This window comes from Grammomys surdaster, unplaced genomic scaffold, assembly GCF_004785775.1.
Source record: "Grammomys surdaster isolate TR1022 unplaced genomic scaffold, NIH_TR_1.0 255, whole genome shotgun sequence".
Taxonomy (NCBI): domain Eukaryota; kingdom Metazoa; phylum Chordata; class Mammalia; order Rodentia; family Muridae; genus Grammomys; species Grammomys surdaster.
Genome location: NW_021604696.1, coordinates 8,898,736 through 8,922,556, shown reverse-complemented (window position 1 = coordinate 8,922,556; position 23,821 = coordinate 8,898,736). Strand labels below are relative to the sequence as shown.

Sequence of the window (23,821 nt, the reverse complement as noted above, 5' to 3'; positions counted from 1 at the left end):
GGCCTCTCTTCTCTCCTGCTGCCTACCAACCTCTCTGCTACAGGATCTGTCAGCAGGCCACGTGGCTCAAAGGCATGGGGATGCCTCCTCCAAGTGTCATTGTCTTGAGGAGAAGTTGAGCAGAGACTTGGGGCTGCAGGATCTAGCACATCATAACCCACACCTCTCTGCAGGAAGAAGGAGCAAGGACTCTGCCCTCCTCTCTTGTCTTCTTGGACACATTACACAACTGTACTCATCTCCACACTAGAAGAACGTAGAGTTATCTGGAAAGGGTAGCAAAGGGCTTGTCAACCTGGTTTGCTAGGATCTGCAATAGGAAGTGGGTGCCTGACCGGGGCCAGCAGGTCATTCTTCAGTGCCAGGGTCCTAAGTGGGAGGACCAGGAGATGAGAAAGAAGATAGGAAGCTGGGGTCAGAGGTCCTTGCACAAGCCATGTCTTATGCCAACCAAGCTTATTAAGAAGTACGGGGTCTTACATATGCCATATTAAAAACTGGGACAGCGTCAGCAGGAAGCTGCTCAGTGTTGTACTAGGAGAACGCAGGATACATCAGGGATGTCAGACACTGAGCACACAGCAATTTGAGGACTGATAACCAAAGCCTCTAAGGGTGGAAAGGGTTAGGTTCTCAAGTATCACTCCCAAGGCCCTGGCTCCAGACCATTTCTGGCTCTGCCAGGCATGCTCCTGGTTTAGAGAAGGAACTGCCGTCCATCTCTATACATCAGGGCCTCAGGGAAAAGCCTTGGGTCCATCCAGCCCTTGACACTAGTCCTTTGTTGGCAGAGTTTCATTTCATGTTGATTCTGGGTGGATGAAGGCCTCGCATGTGTCAGAGGTGGGATGTGGAGGCTCATCAGGAGAGCTAGCGGCTGAGAGCCAGTCGGAAGTCAGGCACAGACTGGCCTTAGAGGGACGTCTAGGATTTCACTTTGCACTGAACCACACCAGTGAGGACAGGAGAGAAAGAGACTTTCAGGAGACTGGGGCAGCCTACCCCAGGCAGTTGAGGGATTTGGCATGTATCCTAACAGATGAACTGCAGACACTCAGTTAAATCTAGATTTCTAGATTCCAGAAGAGGCAAATGGCTTTTTTTTTCTCCAGGCATGTCCCATGCAACATTTAAGATATGTCTAAAATGTATATGTTGTTTCCTAGAAACTTAATACGGTGTGTTACATTTCTATGTGTTTACGCTGGCAACCTTGCCTGGGGACGTGCCAGAAGCTCTAGGCCCAATATACAAGCACAGAAAAAAACAGAGATTACAATTTTTGAGTAGATCTTGTAAGTGTACTTGTTTATGGGAGATGTAAACTTAACTGGACTCCTGTATTCCTGTATAATTTGGCACCCATGCTTGGAGACCTCAGAAGACACGCTGGGCATCACTCATGGGTGCCTGAGTGTGCCTACAAGACACCCTAGAAAGATACAGGCGGCGTGGGAGGTGGGAAGCTCTCGGGCATAGCTGTATTCAAACAGGCTGTCAGAGAACCACTCACAGGTGCTGTGGAGGAAACTGGCCTGCAGATGTCTGGTCCCAGTGACGGTCTTGAATACAGCATCCGGAAAGAAGGAGGGTTATTATTTTCTGGGTCTTGGCTGAGCTGTGATTAGACAGGGATGGGAAGCTACTGGTAAAATCACCCACTGTTAGCAGCAGCAGGCTGGAGACCAGTTCTCTTGTCTATACTGATGGCCAACCACAGTCAGCTGGTGGAAAACAGCCCAGTTTGGTCTCTTAACATGGCCTCATCTTGCTCCAAGAAGTGCCACTTGACTGAAACATGCCTGTTTGTCTCTCTCTCTCATGCTGAGGATTGACGATGACTCCCTGGTCCCTTGTGTGTCCTTGCAGCAGAGAGTGAGGACCAACAGATGCTATACCTCAGTTCCCAGGTGATAATACGAAGCACCCACCCCCACTGGTCCTTGAAGGCAAATGATCTTTTGGCTACAGAAACAGATGTTACTTTTCTTAGATTTTCCGTGTGTGGATACACCAGGTCCACCAGTCAGTGTGTTAATCACAGCATCTCCTGCTTGCATCAGCCTGGTGTCTACACTGCAGGAATTACCCTCTACCCCTGGCAGGCATGCCGGATGGTTCCTCTTAGGCCTTTCCATGAGGTTCTTGTGACCTTGACCTGGAAGACAGGACTCAGGAGGCAGATCTACCTCAGCAAAGTCTCAGAGATTCTGGGATGAAGTTGTTCCTTGTTATTCTCATCCACTGGGTGTTGGAAGTTGATGTAATTGTGAGATGGGCCCTTCAATAGTATTCATTAAGTACAAAATGTTAAATTAGCTGTCAAGTCCAAATACCCACTGTAGCAAAGTGAAAGTGTTCACATTGATATTGGGTCTTTTCATTGAAATCACCTGTGTCACCGTACCCCTTTATTGCTCGAAGTGGCAGAGGCATCTCCCTTGTGTCTTCCAGGAAGGATCATCGAATGGCCCCTGTCTGACAACATGCACCACCAGTGGCTCCTGCTGGCTGCATGCTTTTGGGTGATTTTCATGTTCATGGTTGCCAGCAAGTTCATCACGTTGACCTTTAAAGACCCAGATGGTAGGTATGCTTCATGGCAGAGTGGATTTATGGCTAACGGAGTCCTTCCCCCAACTCTGTTCCCAGGCACCAAGCATACTGGGTAGCTGTCCTGACCAAAGTGGCTCCCAAAGTCTTCATGTGACAGAAAACGGGGAGGTGGGAAGGAAGATGGGTGAGTTCCTCCTGATGAGGTGTGTTCTTTGTGGCTGAAGCCACTGGGTCACCTTTGAGACAAAGATGCTTCTTTCCTGGAGCACTTCTGAGCACCTGGTAGCAAGGAGTGCCACAGGCTCAGCCAGCCTCAAGTCCTAAGACACACAGCCGTGGTTGCTCAGCTTGCACAAGTGCCAACAGTTTCACACTGTGTGATTGATGGTTATCTTCAGCGTATCGGAAGGAAATTGTTTAAATGTGAATGGTGAAGCTCTGTTGTAGGATAGCATCTCCCTTACTAGGCAAAGACTTGCAGAGGAGGCAGATGAAGAGTGCTCGATTTGGTCTCGGCCCACTGATTCTGCTACGTGTTCTTGTCAAGAGTTAGCCTAAGCTTTAATGTCCCCTTACAAAATGGACACACTCCCTGCTCTGACATTACCAGCTGATTCTTTACTCCTCTCTCTGTGATAATTATCAGGAGTTGAGGAGAGGAAGGGACACTTCGTGGGACAAATCATTAGTGGGGTAGATAGGCCAGAGATGCAGTTCTTAGGGGGCGGAGCACAGAGCCTTGTGCATCCTTCTGTGCTTCACAGCTCGTTAGAGGCTTGTCTCTACCACCAGTGTCCCCGCTTTTAGTGGCTGTAGAAGCCTGTAACATAGTAGTTTGAACAGTTGGCTATGGGCTCCTTTATATTCCCAAGAACACCTGGTATGTTCCTAGCTATTCGAAGGGCAATCCCCACCCCCCCTTCTCCATCTCCTCTGTCACACCCTTCCTGTGGAGAAGGAAAACTGTAAGCAGACATGCAAGTGGAATAGGGAAACCCGATGTCAGCCCAGGCAGTGATCTTCAGCATAGTTTGCACTAAGGGATGATTACAGACACTCAACATAGGGCACCACCTGGCTGCCATCACAAATCCCATATCTTTCTGACGTCCTTGGGAAACAGCTGATGGGATCTGCACAGCCTAGTGAAGGGGTGTTACGCTTACTGTATTGGATGTCCAGGGCCATCACGGTGTGCTTAGAACCATCAGAAGAGTGAGTTTCAAGTCTTGGAACAAGGTTGGGGTTTGAGCATCTGTCTCAGTGTCACAGTCGGGAGACTTTAGCAGTTTCAGCATAGTCAATATTGGTGACCTCTTACAAGGACCTATGTCACCTGCCAGGCTTTGTAATCTCTGCTGAGGACAGATGAAATATATATTTCTGAGATGGGCACCAGTCCCAAATGTGGAACAGCTGAAAAGCTGAGAGAACACACTGCTGAGACTAGCACATGACTTCTGAATCCTGACCTTATCTCTTAGTGAGGAAGGGCCGGAAGGGTGAGTGGAGTGATTAAAGTGTTTGTAGTTTAGTTTGTTTTAAACCCCAGGGCAGTACGTGCTATACATCAGTGAGACGTCTATCAGACATAGTTAAATAATTTAAGCCTGGTGACACACATCTTCTACCCTAGCTATTCTATTAGCTCATACTGGGGATAGATTGAGCCTCTGAGACCAGATGGACCACAAGTGAGGCTCAATGTCGAAAAAGAAAACACACACACTCACACACAAATAACAACAAAGGGAAAATAAGAATTAAAAATACACCCTTGAATTTTAATATTCTCTGATAGGAGATTTAAAGGAGTACCTTCTCAGTGGATTCTGGTAAAGGCAGTGTCACTGTGTTGGACATGGCCGCTGTGCTGGTTGCTCTTAGGAATAGCAAAAAACAGGCTGGAGAGATGGCTCAGGGGATAAGAGCATTGGTTGCTCTTCCAGAGATCCTGAGTTCAATTCCCAGCAACCACATGGTGGCTCACAACCACCTGTGATGGGGTCAGATTCCCTCTTCTGGTGTGTCTGAAGACAGCTACAGTGTACTCATGTGCATAAAATAAATAAATCTTAAAAACAAGTAATTTAAAAAAAAAGGAATAGCAAAAAACTTAAGAGACATTAAAGGTAAAAAGCCAAGAAGAAAACTGACAGCCTTCATTTAGTCGAGGTCAGAGGACAACTTGTAGGAGGTGGGCCTCTTCTTCTGCAGTATGAGTCCCAGGTTGGGCTCAGCTCATCGGGCTTGGCAGCAGGTATCTTGACCCACCAGGCCACCTTGCTGGCCTGCCCTTCAATATTTTAACTGAGACAAAACTCTTTAACCCAGCTCACCAAACAGCTCTGCCTTAAGGTTAATGATAGAAGGTAGTTCCTCTACGTGCTGACACTTGGAGTAGCCATGAAGTTCAGGGGAGGATGCTGTCACCCCAAAGTATGCTGTAAACAAAGACATCACAAGGATTGCTGTAAACGAAGCAAGGATACTTGGCACTCACACGGCTTAACTGATGAGTTCCCTGTCATGATTCAGTCCAGCAGTCACAGAACCCATCATTGTCTTTAAAGTATCTGGTCAGATCACAAAAAATCATCCTCCATTGGCTTCATTCTTCTTCATTCTTCATTCTGAAAGAACTTATACATAAAATATCTTGACAGTCTGAGTGATTAGGACAGGATGAGGAATCTGAAAGTTAAGTACACAGTGTGTACCCAAAGCATCACAAAGGGCCCTGGGCTGGGGACGCTACAGGCTTCCCTTCCACCTGGGATCCCTCTGGGGACCCCTGTCAGAGAAGACCTTTCAGCCACTGGCAAGCTGGGAAACATCAGAGGTGTCTGTCTGTGCATTTACAGCTATGTTCTCTCCTGCTGACATTTATTTTATATGCATCCAAACTGTTTTGGCTTTTGAACCAAGGGCCCCTGTATCACTGTGAGGAGGTAACGTATAGCGCAGTGGTCCTCAGAGTGAAGAACCATTTCTTATTGGGTGATCCTTGGTCTTGGTGTTTTGGAAGCAGAGTAACACAATTGCCCTTGGGCCATTCTTTCTTCCTGGCTCTCTTCTCTTGGAGCTGGATCCCTGGAGAGGAATCCTGGACACATTGTGTATATGTTTTCTTTATGTCTACATGTGTGTCATGATTTTCTTAACCACCTGAGCTGAACCAAGAGCTCATCTGTCCTGATCTACTGCTGATCCATGCTTTTGTTGCTCAGCAATAAAGCCTCACTGATACATTTGTACAATGACCTATCCTTAGCAGATTTCTTTTTCTATTGAACAAGAATCTGGTGTTAATATCCAGACTGTATCAAGGAAAATAAATCCAACCCAATGATGGGTATTCAATGTCAGGATTTGTCAAGATTTGAAATACTAAACAACTCTTGAGGGGGTCATGGATATTTGGATACATCTTTTTTTGTTTGTTTGTTTTTTATCTGTTGGACTTTCTATTTCAGCCTGTCCTTGGGCTGATTGAAGCCCCTCAGGTTGCTTCTAAGTGGCCGAAAGGCAGAACCCATGACTTTGGATATCCCCATACTCTGCCTGTAGCATGTGCTTGTGGCTGAGCTGCTAGGCTGGGGTGCAGCATTAAATAGCATGTCAGGCAGTAAGGAAACGTTTGTGACCACTTTTAGAAAGGTGAAGCAGAGTGGTCCTCCATTCACAATTGTAGGTACAAACCCATAAATAGCCATCATTGTGACTGTTAGCAGACATAATCTTAGACATGAAGATGCCCAGCCATGCCTCAGAATCTTTAGAAGCTGGAGACTTGCTTCTGAGGGGCTGAGTGGTGGGAGGGACCAACATCTGACCACAGCAGGGATACTGGCAGCTGCTGAAGACAACTCTCCACCAGCTAAACTGCAGAAAGCACAAACTAGGCCACGCTGTGTTTCTTTCTTTGTCTGTGGTCAGATAGGGTTGGGTTAACCGGGAAGAGAATCCTTGGAACTTAAAGTCCTGAAAATATTCACTTCAGGGTAGTGACTTCCCAGTGCCCCGAGTGTGAGAAATAGGTTGTTGTCTAGAAGTCACTGGCAAGTTGGTTATTCAGCATGCAGAACACATTTCTCTAAGCACAGAACAAGGAAACACAGGTTCCACAAATCCATTTAGCATGTCAATGCCCAAAGGTGACAGGTTGAGTCAGTAGAGATTGGGCCACACAGCTTAGGCAGCAAGGCCACTGCAGTGCAGCCAGGAACCCTGGATGGGGGGCTACTTGCCTTCTTCCACCAAGCGTCACATATGCTACCCTTTGACTGTTTTGGAAGAGCTTGTGTTTTTAGCTCCAAGTCAGAGAGAAAGATGGCTGTGGGGTTTGTGAGGCTGTGCAGCAGGGACTGTCGGAAAGCCCAGTAACTGAGGTATGGAGCAGAGTGTTTTTATTACAGCACAGTAGGGTGCTTTCTAACTCAGTACAGACAAGAACCAAACCAGAGGCAGCTGTTTAGTAACCTGACTGGGTGAGCCAGGAAGGCATTGCAGTTAACAGCGCTAGCCACTCTTCCAGAAGAGTTCAATTCCCAACACACATGCCACAGCTCACAATTGCCTGTCACATCAGTTTTTCTGGCCTTAGGTACCAGGCACAGGTGTGGTACAGATACATGTGTAGGCAAAACATGCACACAAAGTAAAATCAAATAAAGATAAAAATAATAAAATAAATTTCAAAGACTAGCTAGACTGGGATAGCCTGGGGCTAGAGTAAAACAGGCAACATGTAGGTGTTCCCCAAGAGGGGGAAGTCTTTATTAAATGAAAGAATACTTTTGCATATTTTATGTGCTTGTATTGTATATTTGTGTTTCTGTGAGACTTTAAAACTTTTTTAAAGTTCTTGTTTGTTTTCAGAAACTGATAGATTATGTCCAGATTGTACCTGAATAGTTCCTACAAAATCTTTTCAAGATTCGCTTGGCCGAGTCTGCCCCCTCGTCTGACTACAGTCGTATGACTTCCGGTGTGAACAAGGAAATTCTAACTTGATTACTGAAGTTTTGTTTTTGTCTTCTTGTTTGTAAATTAATTTTTTTGACTGGAGATCACTGAGGAGTGACATATAATTGTAAGAAATGCCACAGAGAGGCTGGAGAGCTGGTTCAGTGCGTCCTCTACAAGAGGTCCTAGATTTGATTCCCAGCTCCCACACTGACAACTCACAAGCTTCTGTAACTCCAATTCCAGGGCACAGGATGCCCTCTTCTGACACTCAGGCACCAGGAACACACATAGGGCACAGACATACATTTAAGCAAAATAATCATACGTATAATTTTTTTGAAAAGAAAAAAATAGAGGATAGGTAGATCCTGTGTTTTGTTTCTCCTCTGGCCCCACATGGTGCCTGCTCACAGACCTGACTGCAGGGCCAGAGTTGGGATGTGGCACAGGCACAGAACACCTCTGTCACCATGAGGGTGCATCACATCACCCTTGGTGACTATTGTCTTTTGGTGCTGGTTTAGATTTTTTTGAAATCTAAATTCAAGTTTCATTACAGAGCTCAGGTTGACTAGAAATTCCATTCCTCCTGCCTTGGCCCAGGAAGTGCAGGGATTGTAGCGGTATATACCACTCTGCCTGACCGTGTTGTCCTTTCTAGCATATCCACACCCCCTCCTTAGCCTCAGCTCCTGTGCCTCTATACAGTTGTATCTTTTCAGAAGCACCTTGTAGCATGGGACCTGTTTGACTTTTCTCATTCACACAATTCCATTGAGTATTCATTCAGCATGGTCGAAGTGTTAGCAGTGACTCTTTAATTTCTACTGTTCAGTTGTATCTCTATCTCTCTGTATAGATATAGCAGTTTGCTAACTATTCACTCATTGAAGGGTATGTGGGCTATTTCTGGTTTGAGGTTACTACACATGAAGCTGCCGTGAACATTTGTACATGGGTTTTTGTTTTAATATAAATAAATGTTCATTTCTCTGGATTAAATGCTGAGAAACACAATTGCTGGGTCTTGTTATCATATCACTTTTTCTTTCTTTCAAGAAAATTACCAGACCCTTGTGGGACTGCATAAGGGTATTCTGGGTCATGGCTAGGTAGTTGCCTAGAACCCCGAGACTCTGCGTTGAAAACCGACAGGAGTTCGGTGTGCCCCAAGAACCCAGGGTCCTGAAAAGCAGTCTAGTCTCCATAGAATTACATTGTTCAGTCACGTAGGTCATTGCAGCCCCTCCCAAAGTGCACTGGTAGAGGGCATGACTAGAGGCCTCAGCCCCTAGGGATTTACATACTAATGAAGGCCAGAGGGTGGAGCAAATTAAGCATGCCTCCCCAGATCCTCCCCCGATCCTCCCCCTTTCTCCCTCCCTATTTAACTCGGGACTGCCCTGAGTTTTATGGGGGTACTTCCAGATTCATCCACCATCCGCCATGACAATAAACCATTTTGGAACCAAGGACTTCCTCGTGTTATTGGAGCCTGCCGCCGCCAAAGCCTCAGGCCGCTGGAACCCTAGACGTTCCTCCTACATGTGGGACCCGCCACAGTGTGGAAACCCACTGAGACTCCACAGCTGTGGCCTATAATATTTCCCCACAGACCCTTTTCCACCTTGGCTTTATCATACTGAAACATTGTATACACAAGCAGGTTTCTCCACATTGCGGCCTTTGGTTGCTGTTCTTTCTCACACATTCTGATGGGTCTCTGCTACTGTCTTCCTGTGATTTTGATTTGTTTGCCTTGTGGCCAATGATCATCTTCAGTGAGCTCGCCCCTGCGTGTCTTGCTCCTGTGTGCATTGGCTTGTTTCGTTCTTAAGTGTCTCATCTGTTAACTTCTTTGTGTTTGCTCGATACAAGCTCTCTGTTGAGTATGGGGCTTGTAAATGCTTTCTCCCAGGCCACAGCTTAGCTTTTCCTCCTCTTCAGATAGGCCTTTGCAAAGCCCAGGTTTTAAGTTTTGATGAAGTTCAGTTTTCTAAAGGTTTTTGTCTTTTTTGTTCACCTTTTAAGTTTCATGGCTTCATATTTTCAAGGTAAGACCGTGGATGGTTTTCGGTTCTTTTTCAAAGGTGTGGATGAGGATTACGTGTTGGCTCATTCTGTCCATAAGGTCCACTTGCTCCATTTCTCTTTCTCATACAGACTGACCTTCAAGTTGGGTTGCCCTTGCCAGAAGCCATCGGGATGCAGCTGGGTGGGTGTAGCATCTCCTGGGATGACTTTCTGTCCCACCGATCTCTGTGCCCTGCCCTCAGTGAGAACGTATGTTTATCTGTCCTCCAGGGTATAGTGCCAAACAGGAGTTTGTGTTCCTGACGACCATGCCGGAAGCAGAGAGACTAAGAGGAGAGAAGCATTTTCCTGAAATCATAAAGGTGAGCATAACGTTTGTTCCTCTGACATGGATACTGCTTTCCTGTGGGAACAGTGCACAGGGGCCCTGTCACATGGGAGTGGTTTCTCCCAGTGGCTCTCACAGGTTCCGCCTATGTCAGTGCACCTTCGTTTATGGTACAAGTTGAGAATTCTGAATCTGAAAATCTGACATATGAGAAGTGCACACTCAGAAAGTGTTTGAGCACCAACATGGTGCCTCAGTGGAAATTCCCACACCGAAAAGCTTTGTCACATGCATCAAATTATTTAAAATATGGCTAGGGCTGTCACTCAGTGCTACAGCTACTGCCTAAAGTGTAGAAGGCCCAGGGCGTAATCCCCATAACCCCCAAAATGGTATAAAATTACCTCGATGTGTATATTAAACATAAATGAATTTCAGGTTTGGATCTGAGTCCCTAAAACGTCTCATTGAATAGATGGGAATATTCCAAAGTCCAAAATAACGTTCTAAATTCAGTGCATTTCTGTCCCCAAGCATTTTGGACAGGGGACAGCAAGGGTTATTCAAGTTATTCCAGAGTGGAACTCTGGGGTCAGAGGGAACATGGGACCAGACTCCATACTATATGAATGAGCAACTGAATCCAAGACAAGGGAGAGGCCCCCAGATGGCAGGGCAGATAACAGGGCCTAGTCCAGCTGTCAGCTTTCATGGAGTCTTCGATGCCTGGTTCCGACTCTATGTGTTCCTCTGCAGATCCACTTCACATAGCTCTCTGTGTTCGCTGTCCGGGAGAGGGGTGCAATCAGGAAGGCTTCTCTTGTCAATCGCATGCTGGGTCTGGAAGGTGCAGATCACAGTTAGGCTGGAAAGGATGAAGAGTTCACTGCTAACGATGTTTGTCAGTTTTAGACCAGACTAAGACAAAGGGCAGCTGCTGCTTGGTTCATGGTATGAAAATGGCAGATTAGAACATATTAAGAACAGAAGCATCCCTGTCAGAGGCACAAGCATCGCTGTGGTTTCTTAGCAAGACGTTCATGTAGGAAAGACCAGGTCTGCAAAGCTCTTTTGAGATAACTCAGTGGGGATCTTTAATAGAAAATATTTAAATACATGAATAGAGAATACCACAAGGGTGGGTGAGCTATTCCCAAAGCAGTTTGAGGTGAGGGCCTCCATTGAAAAGATACTGTGTCAGGGAAAATAGGTCTTCCCCTGTAGTGGTCCTTTGCAAATTCAGAATGCCTCTTAGAGAACACACACACACACAGAGGAATATATAATGATCAGTCTATACATTACTGGTACAGCTCCTCCTACCCGTCCTCCTCAGTTCTTCGTCTTCAGACCCCATCCTCTTCCACACACACACAGTGACTGTGCTGTGCACACACATATGCACACACACTCTCTCCGTGCCACACATTTGACCCAGCTAAGGCATTCTTGGGTATAACCATCGAACCTCGCTGCCACACACCCAGTCAAGACTAAGTAGCTATGAAGCGAACGGTCCTGCTGGCCTTCAGAGTCGTGGAAGATGGGGGAGGGCTTGGGTCCAGGACTGTTTGTGTCAGGGATGCTCTCCCCGTTGTGGAGTAGCACCGTACACTGCCTCTTCACTCCGAACTCCAGCTTACTCACCGTTTCAGCTGATCCGGTCAGTCTTCTAGGAAAACCAACCACAGGAATCAAGTGCACATCTCTTCTCCTGGGCACCTGTCTCTATCTGGTTTGTTGTTGTTGTTGTTTGTTTGTTTGTTTTTTAAACTCAGAAGGGCTGGAGAGAGAGAGAGTGGGGAAGAGCCATGTGAAGTGGCAGGAGACGTGTTTGTCACTGTAGAGATGGGAAGAAAGCAAGAGAAGGGGGCTTCAGGAGCTTCTCCTGCTTTATACTCACAATCCCTCTGCCTCCTCCATCCCTCTCGCTTACAGCCAACTGGGAAGATGCTTTCAGACAGCCATCCTGATCAGCCCCCGGTATATCTGGAGCGGCTAGAGCTCATCAGAAACGCCTGCAAGGAGGAGGCTCTGCGGAACCTCTCACACACCGAGGTCTCTAAGTTTGTCCTGGATCGAATATTTGTCTGTGACAAGCACAAGATTCTTTTCTGTCAGACTCCCAAAGTGGGCAACACCCAGTGGAAGAAAGTCTTGATCGTCTTAAATGGTATGTGTGGCATGTGGGGGTGCCCTCTGCAATGGGAGAAGGGGCAAGGGTGGCATCGATGACGGGGTGGTTTATTTCGGAAAAGACCCATGACCTTCCTGAAGGTTCTCGGTGTTGTTTTCCACACTCCTGTTACACTGTAAAAATCGGTGGGGTTAACCTGTTAGTTTTGTTTGTACAGTGCCAGCCAGGAGACCTAGGGCTGTGTGCATGCTTAGGTAACCTTTCTACCTCCGAGCTGTGGTCCCATGGGTGGCTCTAGCTGAGATGTTTCAGTCAGAACCAAGGGCAGGATTTCCTGGGTTTTCAGAGACATAGCTGGCCACCCCCATCAGTCCTTCTTCCTTTCCATGGTACATGCTGGGTCTGTCTTGAGTACTGCAAGGCTCTCACATTCCCTGAATAGTCAAAACACCCACAACCAGAGCCTGGGAAGAGACTCTTGCCTCCTGGGCCTGCAGGCAGCATCACCTGTACACCGAGTCTTTCTGTGCTGGCTGCTTGCTTCAGAAAAATCTGACATTTTCTGGGGAATGAATTAAGTCATAGAAAAATGAGTTCATACACTATGGTTCTGATTACCCACTGCTCTGCTTAGACAACAGGTTTGTTTCGATCCCAATTAGTCTAAACTCACCTGAAATAATTGTAGCTGCCGGAGGCCATGAGTCAACCGGGTTCACCTGAAAGGGGGCTGGGAATGAAAGGAGGACGGAGGGCGAGAAAAGATGACGCCAAGACAAAGGTCTCTGAACAAGGCTCAATGTTTTAATGTTCAGTTCTCAATTTAAAGGGGAAGGCCCTGCCCGAACCCTTCCTAGTTTCAGCCCGGAGAGATGGGTGGGATAACCCATTCTTGCCAGAGATGTCTCAAGGCAAGCCCAGGAGCAGTTCTTCTTTCAAGTTCCGTGCAGCCAAGGTGGGTAACTCCACCTAGATCCTTATCACGTGGTCTGCTGTGGTAAACAAGGTCTCTCAGGCCTGCTCAAAGGGGGGCACAAATAATTATAGGGTATCTGTTAAAACTCAGCTCCGACTGACTGAGTTCCAGCAAGCAGAAGTCACACCTGGGTACCATGGGGCAGGTTCCTGGGGTTCAGCATTGTGCCCACAGCTCCCAGGCCCACCCCTGGCATTGCTGGCCAGTGTCGGCTGTCATTTGCACTTTGTAAAGGTCAGTCACAGGGCAGAAAGGACAAGGGCTCTCCCTCCGGATACATACACGGTGTGAAGTTAATGTGCCCCGGGAATCATATGCCAGTGTGCTGGGTTTCTGAATGGGAGGTGAAGGCTATAGGGTAAATTGAAAATAAAGAGTATACAGAGAGGCTCACATAATGGGCCATGGCAGTCGGAAGCATCATAACTCACTCACAAGGGCGGGACAGAATAGAAGAAGGCTACATGAAATATGTGTGTCAGCACACCCTACTGATGTAGGTTCTGGGACTCACACACACACAGCAAACTTCCTGTGTATGTCAGAATCACATACTGTTTCAGTTACAGTACAGGTACAGTTAGAATTTTTTTTTTAAATTGAAAACAAAGAACCCTCCTTGACATCGACACAAGCAACATGGTCAGCGAGAAGAAAAAATACATTTATTTTAAGAAAGCTCTTAACATCCAACTCACTGCTTTATCTAGTTGGAAAAGTCAGCTTGTCGGTTGTTAAAACTGTGTGGACTCATGCAATGCTATTTCCTAAAACAGAGAAGAAAAATAAACCCTAAAACTAAAAGTGTAGGCCTGGGCTGACCAGGCCATGTAAAGCAGGGAGGTCCTTATGTCCTGGCCGTCCTCTGCTGACCCCCCAGTGTGCTTGGACAGTGAGCAGGCCCAGGCACAGATCCAAACCACTGGCTCTTCCACTCTCTCCTTATATACTGACAGCTGTTGGCTCCTCAGGATGGTTAAGGAGGAGATTTTATTATGGATATGAGAGAGAACAGCCAGAGGCATCTGGAAGGATCCAGAACAGAGAGGAAAAATAGTAGGTTGAACATGGCCAGCAGACTGTGGGAGAGACAGGGGAAGAGCAGAGGTAGTGATGGATGGAGCCAAAGAGAAGACAGAGAGAGAGAGCATGTTGAAGAAACAGTAGGGTTATAAGGAGAATGAGTGCCTGGGGTGGGGGGTAGAGACTATGCTGGGGGCTGTTTAGGGTCAGGAGGAAGCAAGAAGAGCCAAGATCCCAGCACGAACTCTGAAACGCATTAACAAGTTCTTGTGACACTGAGGGAGCCTGAAAGCAGGTGGTGCTTTGCTATGCTGACAGTTCTTCCTAAAGCTCACCACAAATCACCATTTGTCCCTCCTTCCAGCGATAAGGGGAATAATGGCTCCTTTCGGAATGGGGAAGCCGGCTTCACAAGTTCCTGAGCGAGGAGTGCTAGCTTTTTTTTTCCAACCACCAGAATTTGGGGAATCGAGACTCCTCAGGGTCTGGCACCCCTCATCATGGTCAAATATGCCCACCACAGCACATCACGGGCCCTGGACCAGGGCTTAAGTGGTTGGAAGAGAATGAGTGAGTGAATGGAGGCTGTGCTTCTCACATGGGTAGCTCAAGAGAGCTTGCTCTTGACAGCACTGCATCAGGATAAGGCCAAATGTTACAGTTCACAGAAGCTGGATAAGCCCTTCAGGGTCCTCTCACCCTTTATCTCCATCGGGAAAAGAAAAGTCTTGCCCTCACCCATCCTCTACAGAACCCTGGTCCCACTGACTCCTCAGACACGGCCTCTGATGCCAGCTAGGAATTTTCATCATCAAGTGTTTCGTGTAGCTTTTGCTACCCCGCCTAAGCTCCGAGAATGGGCTGCACTATCAACCCCCCACCCAGCTTCTCTTGAATCCACAGATAAAAGACACACACACACCATTGTTCTATTTCAACTTGCTTTTTGACAAAATTGCTGGGCGCTATTATCTCCCACCTGAAGAAGTATGCCCTTATCAATATTCTTAGCTCTGCACCTCTCAGCCTGTCCTCAACTTTAGTTGCTCAGTTACATCAAGTCCCAGATAAACATTCCCACCTGCCCGCAGGAGCAACCGTTAGGGCCACTCTGCCTGAGATCTCATGTAACTGGTCACCTTTTCTCCATCAGGAACATGGCAAACTCTTTCTCTCTCCTCTCCTTTCAGTCTCTCTGTTTGCCTCCAGGGACCTGGAAGTCCCGGCTATTCCTTCCACCCAGCAATTGGCCCATGACTTCTTTACTGACAGATCAAGAACCAATTGGGGAACAGGACCTTAGCATCAGACCCACCCTTATAATCAAGAGCCTGTGTCATTTGCCATGCGCGCTGCCATGGGGTCTGTGAGACACTGTTGCTCTGGTAGTGCTGTGCTACAAGAGCAGAGTCTGCCATGGAGGTGAGGGCTCGGCAGTGCTGGGGGCCTTGGTCAATACTGTGTTCATGTCATGTCCCTCTAGCATCTCCCTCCATTTCAGAAATCATAGAACAAGCACTGCCAGCTTTAGGAAGATTTAGCCTCCTGGATACAGGGCCAGGGCTGTGGGCTATCAGTATTCTTTCTGTTTCCTTCCCTGCCAGTCAGCTGATGGATACAAGAGCTGCGCTCCATTCTCTTACTGCCTCTGGCTGGAGTTCAGGGTGGACACGTGGACATCAGCTGTGGGCTTCTAATGTGTGCTGTGGAGATTGTGGGGCCTGAGATGCCGCTGATGGCACCTCTAAGGGTCATACTGAGGCAGTCCATGCACTGTCTCCTTTTGTTCTCCCCAGGAGCGTTTTCTTCCATTGAAGAGATCCCTGAAAATGTGGTCCATGACCATGAGAAAAATGGCCTTCCGCGTCTCTCTTCCTTCAGCAAAATAGGAATTCAGAAGCGGTAAGGGCGACTTTTTTGGAGGAGAAGCGTGAGGGTAGTTTTTTTAACAAAACCCCAGGCTCAGTTTGTGCTTGTTGTGTAATCCATAAGGCTCCAGGCTCAGTTTGTGCTTGCTGTGTGATCCACAGGGCTCCAGGCTCAGTGTGTACTTGCTGTGTGATCCACAGGGCCCCAGAGATCTCAGGGCCAACTGTTTCATCTTGGCATGCAGTGGCCAACAGTGTCCTTAGTGTCCTGCTTACTGCACATCTCAGCCTCCTGAGAACTTCAGAATCCCTTTCCCAACCTTGTCACAAAGGCCCATTAAAGTGTGCATCAGATTATTGTCAGGAGTGGGAGCACTTTAGTGTGTTGGTTTTAAGTTCTTATGGATTCCTAACTAAATAGGATCATTGCTCCATGATAAAGAAAGTGCTGCACACTCTGCCAAGTTACTGCGCCTACTTCTGCATGGACTTCCCACTTCGGTAGTAGTGTGTGCAGGTCCATCACATGGAGACAGGCCCCTTTGACTATGGCAGTATCGTCAGCAGCTAATGAGAGGGAAAGCTCTCCTGTTTTAGCTGTGAGGTGGCTTTACAGAGACAGACTGAAGAGCTGCCCCTCAGTGTCTGGTCCAGCCTGGGCTTGGCCCTCCTGGCTTTTCAGTCCTTTGTTCTTTGTTGCTTCTGGCCTTGGGTAACTCAGTCTTCACAACTCTACAAACTTGTGTCAGAAATTGTCCTGGGTATGGACTATAAGGGACTCTTCTTGGGGCTTCATGAGACTCCATGAATTAAGACAGGCAGCTCATGGACAAGAAACAGCTGCTGGCTTTCAGGTAAGCACACTGTGCGGGTAATGTTGCCACAGACCCAGTGATATCACTGTTGTCCCTGTCATACCACCACAGACCCTTCAGGACCATGGCCCTATCATGCTGCAGCTTGCCTGGGGCACCTTCCTATCCCTCGTCCCATCCTTCCCTTTCATTCGGGCTGGAATCTTTAAAGCTGTGTCCATAAAATAAGCCTCCAGCCTCAGTAAATACAGACTCACACTTCCAGCCTTGCCAATTTCCTCCCCAGGAACAAAACTTATAAAGGGTTTTGAAGTTTTGAATCAGCCAATTAAAATAAACCTTTGATTCAACAGTTTCGCACCAACCTCAGAGGCTTTGAGCAGTCCAGTTTGCTAAGCCTCTGTTTTCTCACCTGTAGAATGGGTTGATAGCAATGTTCAGTCCACAGTACTCAGAGTGCACTGTGTGTGTGAGACAAACTCTGCAGGACCCAGCCTGGCATTACTCCCTCTCCTACCCTCTCATCCATTACCTCCTGGAACGTCCGTCTCATCTCTGACATTTTTTCTTCCTCAGATTGAAAACATACTTCAAGTTTTTTATTGTGAGAGATCCCTTTGAAAGACTGATTTCTGCCTTTAAGGATAAGTTTGTTCACAATCCACGATTTGAGCCTTGGTACAGGCATGAGATAGCCCCAGGCATTATTAGGAAATACCGGAAGAACCGGACAGAGACCCGGGGGATCCAGTTTGAAGATTTTGTGCGCTACTTGGGTGATCCAAACCGCAGGTGGTTAGACCTTCAGTTTGGGGACCATATCATCCACTGGGTGACCTACGTAGAACTCTGTGCACCCTGTGAGATAAAGTACAGTGTGATTGGACACCATGAGACGTTGGAGGCAGATGCCCCATATATCCTGAAAGAAGCTGGCATAGACCATCTGGTGTCCTACCCCACCATCCCTCCAGGTATCACCGTGTACAACAGAAGCAAGGTAGAACAGTACTTCCTGGGCATCAGCAAACGAGACATCCGGCGTCTCTATGCACGGTTTGAAGGGGACTTCAAGCTCTTTGGGTATCAGAAACCAGATTTCTTGCTAAATTAATGCATAGGACCCTTGAATATTGCTAGACTAGGGGCTGGCTAGGTGGAGGTCTGAGCACAGAAGCAGCATTTCCTCTACCATGTCCCATGGTTCTGTGCACGGACGATGTTGGGCTCTGATTACCTGCTTAGCTCAGGTGACAGATGCTCTGATGACTCCCCTCCCCAGCCTCTGTCACCCCCATGAAAGGTTAGGAAAGACGGATGTTTGGAGACAGGTGGACAGACCCAGAGGGTGTGTTAGGAACCTGCTTCCTTCAGCTGTCACGTTGTCATTGGCACTGTGTCAGCTAACCAGTGGTCGGGTAGTGTCATCCATGACCTGTGGACTTAGTGCTTTCAAGAGAGATGGAGATGCCGGACAGACGGCTGCAGAGGTTACTGGGGCCCATATAGCATTGAATCTAAGCCAGAATGATACCTCTTTCTTCCATTTTGGCACAGCAATAGCCACAGAAGCAGATCACATGCCTCTTAAGCTTCAGGCCCTGTGACATTTGATGGTGATAATAACAGAACAGTTTGAGAGGTCTGACCTTTCAGGACCCAAGCTAGCCCATTTTTCAGGACTTCTGACCCTAGAAATACCTGCTTCACTCTGCAGAAGAGATTCCTTTCTGGAAAGTGAGGGTATTATCGGAACATCTTTGAGGACTTAGAGCTTGGAACAGGGAAGGAGGAACCAGCCTGTCTTGAGAACTCAGGCTGCTGTGGAATCAGGTACCGTTGTCTTTGTAACTGCTTTTGTCTTCACCTGCCCCATCAGAGTGAGCAGCAGGGGCGTTTCCACCTGTCTCCTGAATGAACCTCTCTGTCCTGAAATGGGAGAAAAGACACAGCATTTCCAGCGGAAAGAGACAAGCACTTGCTGACATGCCGTGAGGACACACAGGCGTGCCATGCCTGCATTGCAGAGTCCAGTGCTGTTTACAACTGCCAGTCCATTCATGTTGGCAGACCGGATCCTATGGCCCTGAGTCTAATAGTGCCACCCTCCTCCACTGAAAAACCACAGTTGGGTAATCAGATTCATCAGCAATAAAATCCTGGGTGAGGCCACCTCTGGTGACATCATCCAGGTAGCAAGTCACCTAACGTGGCACTGAGGCCAGCTCCAGCAAGAAGAAAGCCACAGCAGCTGTCTCAGCTGCCAACCAGCAGCAAAGGGCTATTAAAGATGGACAGGACAGTTTCTCTGAGTGAGTCGCTGGAACACTCATCTTCCCAGGGTTGAGAGGAATTGTACTAGCTTTTCCTCGAGGCTATAGCTCTATTCTCAAAAAGCCTTTCCTGAACTTGTAAATGTGAAAGTAAAATAAAATTTAAAATGTGTGCCAAATCTGACCCATGATTCCCTGGGGCAGGGGCTCCAGGGCCACGGGTAACTCCTGGGGTGAGGGATGGAGCTGGGGACTGGAAGGAGGCTCAGCCCTTCCTCGTGAACTGACATGCCATAAACATGATGTTGGGTTATTTGTTAGTGAAGTTTTAGCAAAACCTTCTTAAAAATCACTCCAGGCCTGAATTGCTGATCAGAAATCTCTTTCCTGTTTTTGACAGGCAACAGTGTCAATACTGTGTGTGTGAAGTTAGGGCCTTCAAGTTAGTCTTGATTAAAGCAACATTTTCTCTCAGAAACTAAAGTGTGTCTGGGTTTGTTCAGATTTTTTTTTCTATCTCTCTTTCTGGAATTCTGGTCATTTTCCTAACACACTTTGCCAAATAAGTAAATATTTCTACCACATACATCTAACAGGCCACCTCCACACACCATGGCTCCTGATCCCAGACAACCAACATCCCCAGAGTGGTTCAATTTGATACCCCTCTCCCAAGGTCGTGGAAGATCCTTCTTGTCTTCGGAATCATGTTCCTCCTCCTTTTCATTCAAGGAGGCCATCCTCTCCCTGTGCCCTTAGGGCACTGCCAAATCCAGGCTTCAGCTGCTCTGCTTCCCACCCTGCTCAGACGCAGCACAGAGAGAGCATTGCACCCCCAAGCTTCACCTCAGAGTTCTACTCTGCCCCTCACACCTGATCTGACCTGGGGTCTCATGGCTGAGGAACCATGCTTTGCTGAAGGGAGCAGCACACTCACATCCTAGACTCGCTGGGGCAGTAGAGTCACCCTCACAGCTCTGCAAGATGGACCTGTCCCCTTCAACTTCAACTTAAAGCTTTGGAAAGTGCGCAAAAGACTGCAAGACATTGGTCCTGCCCTCCCTCCAGTGTTGGCAGCCTCAGATGGTTCCTTTGTTATTGCAGGAAGAGAAGCAGCTCTGATCTGCGGCCCTGGTTTTCTCAGTGTACACCAGCTGTTTGCAGCAGTCTGCCTGCTTCTCTCCTGCCTGGTTTTGTCTGTTCCCTTTGAGGCTGGCAGGCAGTTTCATCTTTGTTCCTGAACTCGGAATTAGTTCCCTAGGGAAACAGAACTGATGGGGTGAATATCATTCTGTGTGTGTGTGTGTGTGTGTGTGTGTGTGTGTGTAATGCATATATACATAGGTATGAATAGAATATATACACACCCACATTTATCCATAATGTGTGTGTATGTATACATATGTGTGGATAGAATGTATATATACCCACATGTATTCATAATGTATGTGTCTATATAAAATGTATATATACATATGGATAGAATGTATATACACCCACATATGTCCATAAAGTATGTGTGTGTGTATGTATATATTATATATTATATATTATTATATATTATATATTATATATTTTTTATATATTATATATTATATATATACATATATATGGATAGAAAGTATACACACCCACATATATCCATAATATATATGTGTTTGTATAATGGATATATGCACATATAGGATAGAATGTACATACACATACACACACACACACACAGACACACACACACATATGGTGTATTAGGGTTTCTATTTCTGCACAAAACATCATGATTGAGAAGCAAGTTGGGGAGGAAAGGGTTTCCACATTGCTGTTCATCACCAAAGGAAGTCAGGACTGGAACTCAAGCAGGTCAGGAAGCAGGAGCTGGTGCAGAGGCCATGGAGGGGGTATTACTTACTGGCTTGCTTCCCCTGGCTTACTCAGCTTGCTTTCTTATAGAACCCAAGACTACCAGCCCAGGGATGGCACCACCCACAATGGGCTGGGCCCTCCCACCCATGATCACTAATTGAGAAAATGCCTTACAGCTGGATCTCATGGAGGCATTTCCTCAAGGGAGGCTCTTTTCTCTGTGATAACTCCAGCTTGTGTTAAGTTGACACACAAAACCAGCCAGTACGTGTAGATAGAATGTATACACACATGCGTGTGTGTGTGTGTGTATGTGGTGTATATGAATATATATGTGTATGTGAATATATTCACATACATAAACATGGAAAGTGGATTTACTAGAATGGCTTACAAACTATGGTCCAGCTACTCCAACAGTGGTTATCTACCAGTACAAAGTCCAGTAGTTGTTCAGTACACAAGGCCAGATACCTCAGCTGATCTAGGTTTTGGATGAATACTGAAGAAGTAGGCTCTAATGCCTACCACAAACAATCTTGCCAGAGAGAGCAAGCCGGCAAAGAGAGCGAGCTTCCTTCCACATCCTTTATGTAGGTTGCCAGCAGAAGGCGTGGCCCAGATTAAACATGGAACTTCTTAGGTCAAAAGATTCAGATTAAATTAAGAAAAATCCTTCAGGGGTGTGCCCAGCTGCTTGGGTCTTAATTCATTCAGATGTAGTCAAGATGGCAACCAAGCATAGCTGTAGTGCTCCATGCAGCTGTAGAGAGGACCAATGTTAGGACCACGGTTCACACCCACACTCATCTCATGGTTGAGCAGCCACAGCGTTGTGTTCTGTCTCAATGTATTCTCCCATTCCTTGCCACCTTGGTAGGCTGAGAATGTCCGAAGCCTTCATATCCTGGTACGTTTGGCTTAATAACTAAGCCTTGAGCTCCTTTCTCCGTGATCACATTTTACCATGCAGGCGGTCCTCAGTTTTTTATCATGGCTACTTCCTGATAAAGTCATTGTAAGCTGAAAATACCCTGAGTCAAAAGAACCATCAAGTACCTTAGTCCATGGGCATGGTTGCTTAGCAACACCATACACAGTGGGCATCAGTTCCGGCTCCTGTTATTGGCCAGATGGCAGTTCACTGTTGCTGCCCGGCACCCCGTATTGCTATTCTGAGGTAAAGGATCAAAATTCAAAGTACAGTTTCCACTGAATGCATATTGATTTTTGCACCATCAGAAAGCCAAAAAGGCTTAAGCCAAAATATCCTAAGTAAAAAAAAAAAAAAAACCTCCTAAGTTAGAAGCTGTCTGTATGGAAAGCCCTGAGAAGCAACCCCCCTCCTCCAGCAATCTGTCCAGAAATTTTAGCAAAGTATTTGTTCACTTGCAAGTTCTACTTGCCACTAAAAACTCCAAGACAGACATGCTCCATCCGGGTCCTTCACCACTCCATACAGTGTCCTCTTTAACAGTATGTCCCTGACGTCTATCTGATTCCACCCCAGAATGGCCTCGACACCACTTTCCCTATCATCAATATTTTGTTATTTTCTTTAAAGGGTGTGTGTGTGTGTGTGTGTGTGTGTGCATGTGCGTGTGTGTCTGTGCATGTGTGACTGAGTCTGTGTACCACATATGTATCTATAGCACTCTTGAAGGCCAGAACAAGGTATCAGACCCTCTGGAAGTAGAGTTGCAGAGAGGGTTATGAGCCATTGTGTGGGTGCTGGTGTTAGTTGAAAAGTGGCTTGTTCCTGCACAGATCAGTTCCCACAAGAGAGATCTTTTACTGAAGAGGGAGAAGTGAGAAAGAGAGAGAGATGGGTTGGGGTCTCTGTCTTTTATTTGGGCTTTGATGTAGGTGACCCAGGTAATGACTCTCACAGGTGATGCGGATGAAGCATGTGCAGGGAATGTGCAGTGGGTTGCCATGGCAACAGACACAGGCCCTGTCCTTGTTGCCTAGGGATGACATCATCGCTGGATTCAGAGGCTAACTGTAAACAGCTTCGGATGCTAACAGCTAATAACTGAACTCAGGTCCTCTGCAAGCATAGCAGAGTCTGTTATTCACTGAGCTGTCTCTCCAGGACTCAATTTTTGTGATATGTTCTCTAAGAAGATGGAAGCTGTCTCTATGCCCCTGTTTTCAGAACATCTCCCAAGAATCTCCATAACGCCCATACTTGTTGCATACACTTCTGAATCCTTGATTTGTGCAGCTGCCCCCACATTGTTAAGTGCTCTCAATATAGCAGCACCTGCTTCTCAGTGCTGATGCCTCTCCTACTCTGCCTTGTAGCTTAGATTTTTTTCAAAACCTACTTTTAACATGGGTTCTTAAATGCTTTAACCTCCCTTCTAGCCCACCACCCACCAGAGGTAGTGGAAAAGAAAGGGGAAACAGACCTGTTTAGTAACCTTTCTTTGGAGCAAATCTAATCTGCATTGTCAGGAGATCAGCCGTTCAGTTCCAAAGAATCAACAGAGGCAGCTCTGTTGACTCGCAAACACTTCCCTGGGCAGTGGTGGCGCATGCCTTTAGTCCCAGCACTTGGGAGGCAGAGGCAGGCGGATTTCTGAGTTCGAGGCCAGCCTGGTCTACAGAGTGAGTTCCAGGACAGCCAGGACTACACAGAGAAACCCTGTCTCAAAAAAACAAAAAAAACCCAAACACTTCACAAATACACCAGCAGTTCAGTTCAGTACTGTCCAGATAGAAAACTTGAATCAGCAGCAGTAGCACATCCTTGCAGAGACAGCCAGGCCTCAGCTGAATTGGCACAAGTCAGCAGGGCTGATTAGGACCACTAGGGACTCCAGGAGAAGTTCTCTGTGCCTCTCTCAACGAAGTAAAGACCAGCAAAGAGTTGAGACCAAGAAGCATTACAAAGGTAAGTATGCAAGCCCCTGCCACTGTCCATTGGGTCCTATTTATACTCCCTCCAAACATCACATGTCCTTCATGGCTCTTG

At 46.9% G+C, this 23,821-nt stretch overlaps 1 protein-coding gene across 2 annotated transcripts in view; it reads left to right on the top strand.

Annotated features, from left to right (window-relative positions):
- Positions 1–19,459, top strand: part of Chst10 (carbohydrate sulfotransferase 10) — a 30,277-nt gene extending 10,818 nt beyond the window's left edge. The window contains exons 3-8 of one of the 2 annotated variants that reach the window (XM_028775509.1): positions 2,455–2,586; positions 9,832–9,923; positions 11,828–12,062; positions 15,822–15,927; positions 17,285–17,791; positions 18,588–19,459. In XM_028775509.1, the coding sequence (XP_028631342.1) occupies positions 2,455–2,586; positions 9,832–9,923; positions 11,828–12,062; positions 15,822–15,927; positions 17,285–17,791; positions 18,588–18,693 (1,178 nt within the window). In that variant the 3' untranslated portion in view covers positions 18,694–19,459. Of the gene's footprint in view, positions 1–2,454; positions 2,587–9,831; positions 9,924–11,827; positions 12,063–15,821; positions 15,928–17,284 lie in introns of both variants that reach the window. The other variant, XM_028775510.1, reaches the window with a different exon arrangement.
- Positions 19,460–23,821: the final 4,362 nt, after the last annotated feature.